Source organism: Callithrix jacchus, chromosome 3 (genome assembly GCF_049354715.1).
Source record: "Callithrix jacchus isolate 240 chromosome 3, calJac240_pri, whole genome shotgun sequence".
NCBI lineage: Eukaryota > Metazoa > Chordata > Mammalia > Primates > Cebidae > Callithrix > Callithrix jacchus.
Window position 1 is genome coordinate 111,737,679 of NC_133504.1, and position 12,564 is coordinate 111,750,242.

Genomic DNA, 12,564 nt, shown 5'->3' on the forward strand with positions numbered 1-12,564 from the left:
GAGGTTTAGGAGGGGCCTGAGGCTCTGCATCTCTCACCAGCGCTGACGGATACTGATGCTGCTAGTCACTGACCACACTCGGAACAGCATGGAGGTAACAGAATACTGAAGCCAGTCCTGGACTCTAAATTTTCTCGGGTTCTCCCATTACTATTATTCCTTCTGAGCCAGTGCTAGGGGTTGAATTACATTCCCCAGGAAAGATACATTGAAGTCCTAACTGCCAGTGTCTCAGACTGTGGTCTTATTTGGAAATAGGGTCTTGACAGGTCAACAAGGTAGTTCCTAATTCAATATGACCGGTGTCCTCATAAAGAGGATATTTGGATGCAGTGACAGATATGCACACAGGGAAGGTGATGTTGAGAAAGACAGACATCTACAAGCTAAGAAACTCCCGAGTCTATCAAAAGCTAGGAGAGAAACAGAACAGACCCTTCTCTCGTGCCTGCAGAGGCAGCGTCAACCTGCTAACACCTTGATTTTAGACTTGGCTTCCAGAACTGTGAGATAGGAAATTTCTGTTGTTTAAACCACCCATTTGTGAAATGTTGTTACAGCAGTTTTGGGAAAGTAATACAGGTACTATTACCAAGGACATTTCCCTGACTCTTCATGCTCCTACTCTCTGACACACACAGAAACACACAGAAATGTTTGGTGTACCACAAAACAACACAATGTGAGGAATGTGAACACAACATCCCATACACAGATAAGGTAACAATGAAAGGTGGAGGTCATGTGTCTTACGCTAAAGCTTGCGTTGCTTCTACTGTCATTGCAGGTGTCAATAATGAGATGCTGTCATAGATTGGCAACACTGCCAAGTCTGAACTCCATAATTTATCCAAAACTGCTCTTATCTACAAATCACTATGTGGCTGGGCATGGTGGCTCATACTGTTATCCCAGCACTTTGGGAGGCCAAGGCAGGCAGATCACTTGGGACCAGGAGTTTGAGACCAGCGGGGTCAACATGGTGAGACTCCATCTTTACTAAAAATACAAAAATCAGCCAGGCGTGGTGGCACGTGACTGTAATGCCAGCTACTTGGGAGGCTGAGGCAGGAGAATAACTTGAACCTGGGAGGCAGAGATTACAGTGAGTGGAGATTGTGTCACTGGACTCCAGCCTGGGCAACAGAGCCAGACTCTATCTCAAAAACAACAACAACAAAGAAAATCAAATACAAATTACTATCACATTCTATCACTTCACATCCTTTGCACTGCATTATCAGCCCTACAAATTGCTTTCCTTTTTAGAATTTTCTACAATGAAACAAACCTTTCTCTTAAAAATATCATATTATGAGAGTTATTAGGTTTGCAATGAATACAAGTAGAGAAAAACAAACCCACAGAGATTTATATGAGAGTGTGTAGGTGAGAATGAGGTATGCTAATGTCACTCACTAGCTAAGTGATGGGTCTATACAAATCAGACTCACAGCAAACATGATTCAAACACACTCCTCAGAGAAATGACAAGCTAATAACAAGATATTTGCTTCCGCTTTAAAAGAGTAAAATACATGCCTAAAATATCCATGAAAGCCAAGGAGTGAAGTTTTTATTTTGATACTTAGTCATTACACTTCTAAATATGGTTCATTCTACATTTTATATTCTCAGTGTTCTTTAGTTGGGAACCACTCCCTTGGAGGTATTTGAAAAGTACAGGAGTATTCAGGTTTTCACATAAATGGAGGAGTTATTGGCATTTAATGGGCAAGGCTTGGGGAAACAAAACATTCTATAAAGCTAAGAAATATAAATATTTGTCCCTTCCCAAATAGTAAAAGCAACTCTAAGTCAAGGCTCTCATCCCATCTGGGCATTTCTTTAAGATTAATGGACTTTTCCATTTGGGGCTCTCTGTTCACCCTTTGACTTCTACCAGAAACCACGTGGACATCACAAATCTTCTCTCTGATTTGACGGGTATGTCATTCCTTGGGGTGTCCAAAGAACGCTGGTTTCTCACTCTCTCCTCCTTATGGGATGTTGTAAGGAATACACTGGGCAATCGATAGAACTGTTCCTATTAGTTTTTTGTTTCATTTTCAGGGGCAAGTGGACAGATGGGAGAAGTATTATAGATACATCTGACCAACACAGTGTACTTGAGATAGGACATCTTGGAGGTGTTTTAAAATATTCTTTTATGCAGGTAGTGTTTCTTTCTTTCTTTTGTCCATTCATTTATCAAACAAAAAAGGACCTGCTATGAGGAAGACATTGTATTAGGTCCCACAGAGGAAGGTCACAGACAATGACAATGAGATCTTCATTCTACAATAATTAAATTTATCCTATTGTATCTACCATTAGTTCTTTTTATTCTCTTATAACTTTTCCCCAGTTTTTTCTCCCTTTCGATCTAGGCATTGGCTATCCCTGTAAGGGGCAGTCTCTTCAGGCCCACAAGGCCACAGATGACAAATCATCAGAAACACAAAAAATAAAAAGGCATGATTAATACAGATTAGCACACCAAACAGGAATAGACTACTTAGTATCATTTTGCCATGTGTGGTGTGCAATTGTGGACTAACCTCCTATGTCACTTTTCCACCAAATCATGATAATTCTATTTGCTTAAATATTGCCACTTACAGATTAGCTTTTTAATTATTTATTCTGCTATGGACAAATCCATGCATACATATTTTCTCAGTTATACTTCATAATATGTGATTTATGCTAATATTACATATGTGAAAACTGAGCTTTATGAAAGTTAAATAACTTTCCAGCTTGCTCATAAATTTCAAAACAGGTTTAGCTGATCCCAATGTTTGTATTCTTAACTAATGTAAAATATTTCTGATAGTTAAAATCACTTTTGTATGACTTCTAGTGAGCTTCTAAACATCCTACTTGCAAGTTTCAGACACATTTGACCTGCATCCTCAGCACCTTGACTAAATTCTTTGTGACTGTTTTAGAAAACTGATTGTACCTTCCAAGTTTCTATTAATACTACATTTTAAAAGTTGAAAAAGTTTTCTAGGTTTCTTAGCTAATACAAATCCAAAAGGCAGAAATTCAAATATAACTGGGTAGTCCTTGGCAATTTTTCAATGCCTTCAGGCTTTTGAGGTTCTGTGGATTTGCCTTAATCTGTTGCTAGGAACACTGCACATTGCTCTCAACAGCCTGCCAGTCCGGGAAACTTAGCGTGAATGACACAACTGTTTTGTTGTTTTTTTTTTTTAATTCAGAGGATGGTATGAAAAAGTACAAGAGGTCATGGGAGGGGAGGAATCGTAGGATAAAGAAATTAACTAGAGGAACAGGAAGTGAAAAAGGAAAAAGAATCCACAGACCTAAGGAAAAATCTTTCCAACTGAAGCTGTCTCCTCCCCACATACCTCTTGATAGATAGCTTTTTGAATCAGTTCAGTCTATTCTGAGAGCAACTTCAAAGGGCCAGCACATAGCTGACAGTGTGTCATCCCATTGTCACACCAGTGGAAGTCACAGATCAGAAATCTGCAGACACCAGAGGGAGTGATGGCACTTTAAGACCTCAATCAAGTGTCAGATTCAGGAATCAGGACAGTAAGAGCAAGAAATCAGTCTACAATATTTTCCTAACACTTGTCTGGCCCCAGCATAAAACACAGGCATCAATTTGGAATTAAAAAAAAATTGGTGATTTACATTTATACCTTCTTTGCTTTTCCTCCTTTCTGAAGCCTGTGAGCCTAAAACACGTAGGTAGCATTGGGGTAGATGGTACAGAAAAAGGCCCACCTTGGATACATCTGTTCTGCTACAGTAACTGCCATGACTGCTGCCACGCCCAAGTACCTCTCAAGCAGCAGGATACCACTTCCACCCATTGCCCACTCAACTCAGTGACGTGGTGGTGGTAGCACCTCCCCCGTGCATGTAAGCACACCAAGCCGTCTAGTACGCTGTTAACTTCATACTTTACACCTAAACCTTCAAACGTTTTAGAATGTATTTTGGTGCTACTTTTTTTTCTAAATGGCTATATAGTTGTACCAGTACTTACTACTTCTCACTGACTCATTCATCCTTCCCCTACTGTTTTACAGTTCTGCCTAAATTAATGGGGTACGTTTGGTATTAAGAGAGAGTTGCCCACAATGGACTAACCCATTGCACACCACACATGGCAAAATGATACTAAGTAGTCTATTCCTGTTTCATGTGTTAATCTGTATTAATCATGACTTTATATTTTTTGTATTTCTAGTGATTTGTCATCTGTGGCCTTGTGGGCCTGAAGAGACTGCCCTTTCCAGGGCTAGCCAATGCCTAGTAATAGTAAAAGACTTAGCTGGCAGTGTGTTTTCACATGCAAACTAACCAATCCAGAGCCCATACCTCAACCACTTCCTCTATCAGGCTCTCATGCTCTGGGCCACTATCCTTCTGCTCAAATCACTGCAGGGCCAGGTACTAGACAACTAGAGATAATCCTTCTACCACTTAGCCCATCATAATTATAGAAACTAGACAATTCCAAGCCTACTCACCTTACCTTATTTTTTCCTGCCCATGGAAAACACAAAAGACTCTCGCCCCTGTTTTCCTTTGGTTCCCTCTGCTTCTGACTGACCCTGGTGCTTCCCTGTATGGCCCCTGTGTGTGGCCTGCCCCTCTCTTCTTGGGAACTTGAGAGTGACAAACTGTCTTTTCAATAGCAATCACCCCCTGATCTATTGCTCTCATCTTTCCTGAATAATAATAAAATCCATGTTTTAAAATACAGTCTTACAGACTTAGAAAGAAGAGGAGCTATTGTTTTTTTGTTTTTAGACAGTCTCTGTTGGCCAAGCTCGATTGCAGTGGTGTGATGTCAGTTCACTTCAGCCTTGACTTCCTGGACTCAGGTGATTATCACACCTCAGCGTCCCTAGAACTCTGGACTACAGACACGTGCCACTATGTCCCGCTAATTTTTGTATTTTTAGTAGAGAGTGAGTTTTGCTATGTTGTTCATGTTTTGCCATGTTGTCCCAGTCTTGAACTCCTGGGCTCAACTGATCCTCCCATTCTGGCTTCCCACAGTGCTGGGATTACAGGCATGAACCACTGCACCAGGTGGAGACCTTTCTTTGTAGCCATACCCTCTGAACACATTGGTGTGTTCTAGTAAGTTATCAGTCAAAGGAAAGCCCATTGTACAATAATAAGAGTTAGAGAAGGAATACACTCCAGTTGGTTTTATACTTTATTATAGAACTATTTAAAGTATGCTTATCTTTATAAATATTAGAGAGCATGTAAAAGTCTCTCTATTTATTGATTTTAAATATTGGAGTAGTGTTTTTGAAAATTCCCTTAAAGTCAAATATGCCTATAAATAGGAAACTTTGCAATAACTTTCTATTGATGGCTCCTTGCCCATTAGAAATATTTGGAAGTTGGCTGGGCGAGGTGGCTCACGCCTGTAATCCCAGCACTTTGGGAGGGCAAGGCGGGCAGATCACGAGGTCAGGAGTTTGAGACCAGCCAGGCCAACATGGTGAAACTCCGTCTCTACTATAAATACAAAAATCAGCTGGGCGTGTGACACATGCCTGTCATCCCAGCTACTTGGGAGGCTGAGGCAGGAGAATCGCTTGAACCCAGGAGGCAGAGGTTGCAGTGAGCTGAGATTGTACCGTTGTACTCTAGCCTGGGTGACAGAGCAACACTCCATCTCAAAAAAAAAAAAAAGGAAATATTTGGAAGTTTTGATTACATTGTTTTACAGATTATTTAAATTACATATTGTTAAGAATTTTGGAGCTATTAATGTGTAAAGAGTTTATATTATATTGATCATCAGTGTTGTTAAAAGTTATTCATTATTTATGGTGATGGGTGGCTATCGAGGGGAACATAGGTAGGCACTGGGATCCTATTTGAGGCCTTCCCTAGTATAATAGAAATAACTTAAATGTTTAAAAAGCAGGAATGATATACGTATTGGAGATAATGACTTTAGTAGGTAAATCCTGTGACAGGGACCAAGAATGACAAGCAGTCATATTTTAGCAACCAGGCTGTTCATTCTATTTCCTCAGAAGACAAACTGCATTCAAGATAAATGAGGCAGGGCTCTTGAGCAGACTTGCAGAAAATGTTTATATTCCCTGTTTCTAATGGAGAATCACCTGTTGCCATCTGTGCCATCTGCTCCTACTCCAGCTGCCAAGTCCTTAGAGCCGGGGTCCACTGAGGAGCCCAGTGACTGTCGGAACACCGTGATCTCAGAGGACCAGGACCAGAGGAATAGGCACACCCCACACCCTGCTCGCCAGGTTCTTCTCTCCAAACAACAGAGGCCTACTTCAAGGAATCTGGAAGTAATAGTTAAAAGTTGTGTGAGTGCCCACTATATTATCTGAATCGATGCTGCTTTGGGAAGAGTTAGTAGGCAAAATAGAACTTAGTGGCTAAGGTAAAGAGACATAAAAACAATGGATAGTGCTGTAAGTCACTCCCGTATGATAAAAATCATATTTAGTGTCAGTTTACCAAAGGCCTTTGTAGAACTGTAACTATGTCAGTATGTATAAACAATTGTTGATGTAGGTTTCCAAGCCTAGCAATGGACTATTAGAAAATATTAGAAACTATTAGAAAATAATAGAAACTATTAGAAATAGTTAATAATAACTATTAGAAAATATTAGAGAGCATGTAAAAGTCTATTTATTGATTTTAATATATTGGAGTAATTTTTTTGAAAATTCCCTTAAAGTCAAATATGCCTATAAATAGGAAACTTTGCAATAACTTTCTATCAATGGATTGAAAAAGTATGAATAGCAGAAATGCTAGGGACAATGGACACAGTGGTCATTGCTGCCTGGGAGCCACTAATCTCATTCTTTCCCACTCACCCTCCCATTTTCTACTCAGACGGTGGGCAGTAATCTCGATTTCAAGGGAGGTAGGATTTTCCCTAGTCCCAAGGGATAAATCCTAATTGCTTCCTTGTCCAAGGTGTAGAAATTGAGTGTAGTTCAAAAGAAAGAAGGTTCAGCAAATGAAGCACTTAGTGAGTTTAAAGTCTAGAATAAAAGTGTAAAGCAGAAAGAAGGAAGAAAGCAAGGATACAATGTATTAGGGAGTTTAAGCATTTTAGAAAATTAGAGATACTTATCAAATATATAAACAAAGGTTAATCTTTCCCCTTAACTGGAGAACTTAATTGCATAGAAGTAAATGTGTTTGAACAGACTGGCATGTGCTCTGAGGTCAGTACCTATAATCTCTAAACCTTTTTAAACCTCTTTGCATGTTAAGGTAAGCTAGTTATCTAAAGAATAAACACAGACACTATTAAAGGCTTTTCTTGTCTGTATACACTGATTATGATTCATCAAATAGGTGACTAACTTTCTAGCCTTTCTACATAGAAGCTGACCATGGGTTCACATGGATGCCAAATTTGAACATACTGGACTATAGCCCTCATAGAAGGATGAATGGGCATGTGTTTATAAAGCAGTTACATGAGGCCTTCCTGTACATCTTTTCAGTCATGGTGATAGTCATGTTAAACTCCTTTCAAGAAGCAGCCAAATTTTAGATCATGGAAAGCCAATATAGTACAGGTTCCCATATGGAAATGCCAATCATTAATTCTTTATATACCTCAAGTTCCACATCTGTGAAATGAAACATTTTCTTAACTCTCATAGAAAGCATTCAGTGTTAGAGTCAGGTGTTTCTGCTCAGCATAACACAGTGCTCTTATATAGAGACTGAAAGCAAGAAACCATGAAGAGAGTATCCCAGGAACTTGGCATTCCACATGCATGTAGGAACAGGTGGTGATCTAGTTTACAGAGTTAGAATTTTCTTTCTAAACTGACATACTTTAAAAGTGGGACAGACGATTTTGATATTATATGTTATTTATTAATTGTTTTGAATAATTTTAATGTTCATTGCCTTTTAGTAAAGTTTATTTTACTTTATAATTTTTTAAAGTCTATGAAAATGAAGATCAATTTTAAATAAAAATGTAAAATTTCCTTTTTTCTTTCTCATTTTGTTAATCTCAGCAATAGAATTCAAATTAATTAAAACTGACAAGTACATTCCACAGGTTGACATGTTTTATTAAGAATTCTTTTTCTTGGCTTCATTTCTGCTGACTCTAAATTTTTTTAAGTATTCTATTGTTCTTTCATTAGACATAAAAACTTGAGCAGATAAAGTACTTTTTGACATTCTCTCATAATTATTTCTCATTTTAATGTACTGTCTTATTTTCCATTTTAAAATCTGATATTCTTTTTCTTCTTCTATTTACACAGTCAAATTCCTATACTTTTCTCTTTTTTAGAATGTGAGCCTCATGAATATAAATCTCCTATATATTTATATATTTAAAAAGTATCTTCTTTATATATTTTACAGGTTTAATTAAGTAGCCAACATACAAAACTGACCCATGATTAAGGTACATTAACCCAAAGCATGATTTTAATTCCTGTTGTAACAGACTTATCGTGAGTAATCCTCTACATTCCCATATACTCTTACAAGCTTACACAGCTGTTGTATTGTCTTATGTACACAGAATGTAACGTTACAAAATTCAAATATGCTGATAACAAAAGCTTTACAGGTTGATTAAGTTAATTGTAAGTACACCAAAAGATAGCAAGGATTATTTGGTTTTCTTTTGGTTCTCTCTCTCTTTTTAAATAACACATGAACACACACACGCAGACACACACAAATGGCCAAGCAGAAGTTTTCATTTTGACAAGCAAATACACAGAAAACTCCCACTGCTTTTGTCATCAGATCAAATCCTAAGGCACTCTACTCTCTCAAAGTTTCAGCCACTAAAATACGAGTAAAGCAAAGAATACACCACAGCAAGCTCTAAAAAAATATAGCAATTCAGACTTTTATCAGAAGCAGTTTTTATGTGCCTTCACATTAGCACTGGGATTCTGTATATGAACAGATATATCATGTGGCAGCAGCGATTAACAAAAGAATCCAAGAAACACTGCAGTATAATGACCACATTTCAGCGTGGAAGAATAGCACTATATCCAATCTGTTGCCACAGTCTGGACACCGTGGAGAGCTGAACGGATCATGACAGAAAACAAGGGTATAAATAAAACCACACACAGTCTAGGTCCTGAATTTGTGGTGATATAAATATCCCCAAATTATCAAACACAATCAACAACAATACCTGGCAATTTGTCTCCAAATTAAGAACAAAGCACCCAGCTCTCACCTTGCCCAAACATACACTTCAGTGGTCAGTGACAAACGCAGGCTGCACTTGCAAGCTGGGAGAGAGAGCAGCTGCTCTGTCCTGAGCCGCTTAAAGCACATTCGAGCCCAACTCAGGTCCTACTGTGTTTGCTCACTGCAGTTTCTCCCATGACTCCATCACCCAGGAATGGAAACCACGGCTCGTTCCCCAGCACTAGTGGGCTCCCCAGCTACTGAGCTCAGGTAAAAATGCTGTCCTGCAAGGTCACCACAAGGTTATTACAAGCAATAGGAGTGTACAGGGAAGAGGAGGGGCTGTCACGGAATGACCCTAAACTCCAGACACCTTGCCTTTTGAGATTCTGAACTCCATAAATCAGAGCTGGGACAATAAGAGGTCAGAGACGCAGTAAATCTGAGAATCCCAAATGGCACCAAGCCAAGCAACCAACCCAGGCAATAACCTCTCTCTCTCTAAATACACACACACACACACGTGCGCGCGCACACACACACACGCACACACACACATTCACACACACAGACGTCAGTGTAGCTATTCCAATTGTCCAGACATCCCTCTCAAGCCAGAAAGTTATTTATTTTTTTCAGGTTTCCAGGTAACAGGGCTCAAAGAAGGGTTGCAGAAAATTAAAGTATTTGCCAAAATCAAATTAATTCTAAGAGCAAAGTGATTTCTGGCCCATAAACTCATATAATAAAGTCTTGGGTTTGCAGACATACTGAAATTATTCAAACTCCCATATTAAAAAAAAATTGTAAAGATGTATTTATTTCAGAGCTGACTGACAGAATCAATTAAAATTTCTCATAAAAATTCCTATCATCTTTTTCAAAATTAGTCTTGATTATGCACATTTTAATTTGGGGGGTCTTCAAGAAGACATTTCTTGCCAAAAAATATAATCACTCTGAATATATATATTATAAATAGATACAAACATGTTAATAAATATTTCCCTGTACAGTCTCTCTTAAGTTTTTATCTCTCATATTTTGATCTTCTTAGAATTGGAGAAGTAACATTTTTTAATCTTGCATGTGCCTTACAAAACATTTCTTCTTCGTTGTATATATTTTTTAATAGGTAAATAATGACTTACTGAATTTTAGATTGATTGCATGAGCAAGAAATTATTCTGACTCTTTAGACCTTTTGTTTTACGTCTTTCTCCAACTACCACTGTTCATTAGCAATTTAAGCTCCTAGGCATCGATTTTGTAATCTATAAAACTGGGATTTGTTACTAGTGCCTGTTTTGTCTACTTCCTTGGCTGGGGACATAAGGGTGAAATGGGACAGAGTGTAGGAGAAAATGCTTTCTATATGTGCAGTACTTGAAAAAATGTACTTGCTGCATCTCCCACCCTCTATCTCCCCAGTTAGTACTGGGACTAGTAAATTACTTGTTGCATTCTCAAGGAAGGCTTCTTTGGCTTCAAGGAAACTGCTTGTTTCAAGTGGTCTATAAATAGAATTCAAGATTTTATTGAACTGCTGTTCTCTTTGTGGCAGATCTTGAGGGCAGCCACCACATGGCCAGAGTCAGTTAATTGTGAGCAACATGAGCCCTGTGTAGTGTTTGAGGCAGAACAAGACTAGTTGAAACTCTGGTAGAAAATGCTTACGTGCATGGCTGGTTACATAGTTCACCTGGTGTCCTGTTGTACTTCTGTGTTTGAGGGGGCTGGAGAAGGGGATTAATGAAGGGGAAAGGTTAGCTATGGAATGCCAAGTTCAGTGCTGAGTTAATTCAGTCACACATGCATTTGGGCATTCATGCTAATTTCCCTACAATTACTTATGCATTATTTAGAGGTTAAGTTGTGGAGAGGGGTGGGGAACAGGGGAGGGAGACAGGTGGAGAACAGGAAAGGAACTAACAATGTGGCCACCTGTCTTATGAGACCCACAGGGCTGCAAGCTGGGAACTTTAAGCATATTATCTCAGTTAGCTCTCATAATAATCCTAGGAAATACCTGTTATTCTTATTTTACAGATGAGCATAATTAGCCGGTACACTGTTAAAGAGTCAGTGGTGAAGTTAGAATTACAGTCAAGATCTGCATGGCCTAGAGTTCCAAAGTCTGAGTAAATTAGTTAATGTAAAGCTTTCTCAGAAAAAGAAAGGAAATAAAGTGTGGTTTTTATATAGTGCGAATAGGGAAGGCAAGGATACAAGTTGCTCCGAAAACTTCTTGAGGATATTGACTAGGCAAGTTAACTTTTACAAAGGGTCCACCGATTTTTAGAAAAATAAGTTTTGATTTTTTTAAACAGTGAACTCATTGCAAGACACAGAAAGAAAAAAATCAATTTTTATTATCAGTGCCAATACTTATTTTTTAAATTGAGTCCTGCTCATTTTTCAATTGGAAAAGCAATTTAGAAGTCTTTCTATATAGTGGACTATTACTCTGTTTTTTCTTTAACATACACACATGCATTATTTTATCTTAATTTTCTTAAATTATCAGACCCTTAAAAACACTCTTAAGGAAGCAAAGCAATCTCTTGACCTTAGATGAAGCAGAAGACTTTTTTTTAAACTGCAGTATGGAATATAGTACAGTAGCCATAATTTTCAGTCTCCTGGGTTTGAAGATGTTGATACATTGGCAGGTTCTTTCAACCAAGTTTATTAGAAAACTAGAGGCAGAATCTGAACTGCAGGACTACGTGTTTGTCTCTGTTCTACCTTTTAAGCAAGTATCATTCCCAGATGTAAGAGAAACATTTAAATCATATCTGAAGTCAGTTTTCAGTCATTCAGATATCTCAATTGAAAATTAAAAGAAGTGGAAACAGTCTTAGGCACTTTATTCAAATTATTATACTGCCCCACTAAGGTATTTCTTTACATTTTTCTTTTCTTTTCTTTTCTTTTTTTGAGTGGAAGTCTTGCTCTGCTGCCCAGACTGGAGTGCAGTGACAGGATCTCGGCTCACTGCAACCTCCGCCTCCGGGGTTCAACTGATTTTCTTGCCTCAGCCTCACTAGTAGCTGAGATTTCAGGCACATGCCACCATACCTGGCTAATTTTTCTGTTTTTAGTAGAGACAGGGTTTTGCCATGTTGGCCAGGTGGGTCTTGAATTCCTGACTTCAGGTGACCCACCCATCTCTGCTTCCCAAAGTGCTGGGATTACAAGCATGAGCCACTAACCCGGCCTGGTATTTCATTTCTCAAACGCTACTGCTAGTATTTCCGTAGTGTAATTACTATGGCAGAATAAAGGAGCACATTGCTTCCTCCCTTTGTCTCTGAACCTCCATGTTTTTTTTTTTCTCTTTTGGATTTTAAGATCTCAATT

The 12,564-nt window shown here is 38.5% G+C and overlaps 1 protein-coding gene across 5 annotated transcripts in view; it reads right to left on the minus strand.

Annotated features, from left to right (window-relative positions):
• Window positions 1-12,564, minus strand: part of ARHGAP24 (Rho GTPase activating protein 24) — a 911,211-nt gene that overhangs the window by 155,002 nt on the left and 743,645 nt on the right. The window contains exon 1 of one of the 5 annotated variants that reach the window (XM_008993040.5): window positions 9,248-9,447. The exons of the other annotated variants lie outside the window; for them this stretch is intronic. Coding sequence (XP_008991288.1) covers window positions 9,248-9,260 — 13 coding nt within the window. The 5' untranslated portion in view covers window positions 9,261-9,447. Of the gene's footprint in view, window positions 1-9,247; window positions 9,448-12,564 lie in introns of those variants that run through there. 5 annotated transcript variants of the gene reach the window in all.